The sequence below is a fragment of the Vanessa atalanta genome, chromosome 9 (genome assembly GCF_905147765.1).
Source record: "Vanessa atalanta chromosome 9, ilVanAtal1.2, whole genome shotgun sequence".
Taxonomy (NCBI): domain Eukaryota; kingdom Metazoa; phylum Arthropoda; class Insecta; order Lepidoptera; family Nymphalidae; genus Vanessa; species Vanessa atalanta.
In genome coordinates, this window is record NC_061879.1 from 12,870,274 (window position 1) to 12,872,490 (window position 2,217).

The 2,217-nt window shown below is 41.0% G+C and overlaps 1 protein-coding gene across 1 annotated transcript; it reads left to right on the forward strand.

Moving 5' to 3' along the window:
• The first annotated feature begins 280 nt into the window (after window positions 1-280).
• LOC125066358 (fork head domain transcription factor slp2-like) lies at window positions 281-1,222 on the forward strand. The gene has a single exon (XM_047674415.1). It carries the CDS (start codon window positions 297-299, stop codon window positions 999-1,001), a length of 705 nt encoding a protein of 234 aa, XP_047530371.1. The 5' UTR covers window positions 281-296; the 3' UTR covers window positions 1,002-1,222.
• Window positions 1,223-2,217: the final 995 nt, after the last annotated feature.

Below are 2,217 nucleotides of genomic sequence, written 5' to 3' on the forward strand. Positions count from 1 at the left end.
TACAGGCCGTGATAAATCGAGTCATGCCATAATGTAACCCTAAACCAACCCCATCCAAACGTCTACGTAACCCTACGTGTTAAAAACCCTCCAGCGACATTTACAACCGAGTCGCGTTACAATAACTCGTATAGGTCAGAGCATAGGTGCGATACTCGCGGCAAAGGTATATGTGTCGCCTCACACGTATTCGAATAGGAGGGGTTCGATGGCTGGGCGGAGACGGAGGCGGGGCCTGGCTACCAGTCGCGCAGGCACCTTAGTTCGGAGCGAGCGGCTCGCGATGCCGCACAGCTATGAGTCCTCCGAGTTTTGCAATACGAGACCTGCTGCCCGAGGCTTCTTCGCGCTCCCCCTCTCCCTCCGACACCGAACTCGACGTGACAGGCACCGAGACACCTCCGCCTGGCACTTCGACTACACCGGATGAAAAAAAGAATGAGAAACCTGCGTACAGCTACAACGCACTCATCATGATGGCCATTCGAAGCAGCCCCGAGAAGCGACTTACGCTAAACGGTATATATGAGTACATTATGAAGAATTTCCCTTACTATAAAGAGAATAAACAGGGCTGGCAGAATTCTATACGTCACAATTTAAGTTTAAATAAGTGCTTCGTCAAAGTACCGAGGCATTATGATGACCCAGGTAAGGGGAACTACTGGATGTTAGATCCCTCCTCTGATGATGTTTTTATTGGCGGAACGACTGGGAAGCTGAGGAGGCGATCCACTGCAGCATCGAGATCTCGGCTGGCGGCATTCAAGCGAGGCGCTATTCTGCATCCAATGTTTGGGAACCCATACGCATCATTGGTGGGACTGTATCCACCCTTACTGTCTGTTTACGGAAGGTACGCTTTGCCAAGCCCGTTGCTGAGGCTGCCACCGCCTCCACCGAGCCCCTATCACCAGCTGTATCGAAGGATTCACGGATTGTCACCACCGGTGAGTCCCCCCGGCCCCGAGCCAGATTCCCACATGGCTAAGCATAGTTGATCGAGCTGCGGTCTCCCGGTATCCTCGGGATACTGGTCCAGACGTGCCAGTGGCGATATCGAACTGTTTCGAAGTGTCAGACTGTGATAAATGGGCGCGCCCGTGTGTATTATAATCGTTTGTGTCTGTAAAAAGTGGTACCGCTATTTATTTATTGACGTAAGATTCTATTTAATGATTTTAATGTTAAGAGGCTAAATTTAAGTTATATTGCAATAAAATATGTCTTCAAAAAATATTACGTTTATAATTTTCTAAGTTCCTTGCGTTATTCGTTATTAATGGTGATACGACTTTTGTGTCGGTCTTGATTAAAGTCGTTTAGGTAATATCGATTCAGCCGATTGTATATTGGAATATATAATTAAAACATTTCGATATAATTTCACGCATCATTAAATAAAAAAGTATACATTCAATACAGTCATAAATCGAAACGTGTAAATTGATTTCAAAATGAATGTTGATGAGTTAACAGTTGAAAGTAGTTTTTACCGATATAATGAAAACAAAGTTTTACCAGATTCAATAGACCGGCTGGCGCTTTGGGTTAAGGATTTTATTTAGTACATTTTACTTTTAAAATTAGATGAGCTTAAGATGGCAACATTAATCCATGCACACAATATAACAAATCTCATTAATTCTGGTACATTAATATAATTATCTTAAGCATTAATTAATTTTTGTGATTCATCTTCATAAATTGTATTTAAGTGCAACAGCTGGTTAAGAATTTGTATTTAAAGTGAGTAAGTACATATAGAAGTATGACAAAAATCATTTCAATCGTTTATGCGGCAGCATTTTAGCATTTCTGTTAAATGAATCAATCAAAAGTCCTACAAAATGAGACAAGAGAGTCCCACGGATAATGTGCCATCAATGTCTTTTTGTTTTTAATTTATCTCTAAAATAAGAATGAAACCAAGCAAGCGTTATTAGTGCAGTCATCTCGACTGACATTATTATTGGGATATTGTGTTCGTTTGTCAATTTTTTCAAGCACCGATATTGAAAGTGACTTGTGTCTTTTTTTCGTCCAGACAGTCTGATAGTCTACAAGTCGGAGAGACACATTTGTATCTTGGAAAGCCTTAAAAATATAAATAGCCTTAAAAACAGATGATTATTAAATTTGTTATCATTCAACGTAATTGTGTTGTTCTTTGGAGAAACATGAAAAATGCAGTTGATATAAAAAATGACAAGCTTT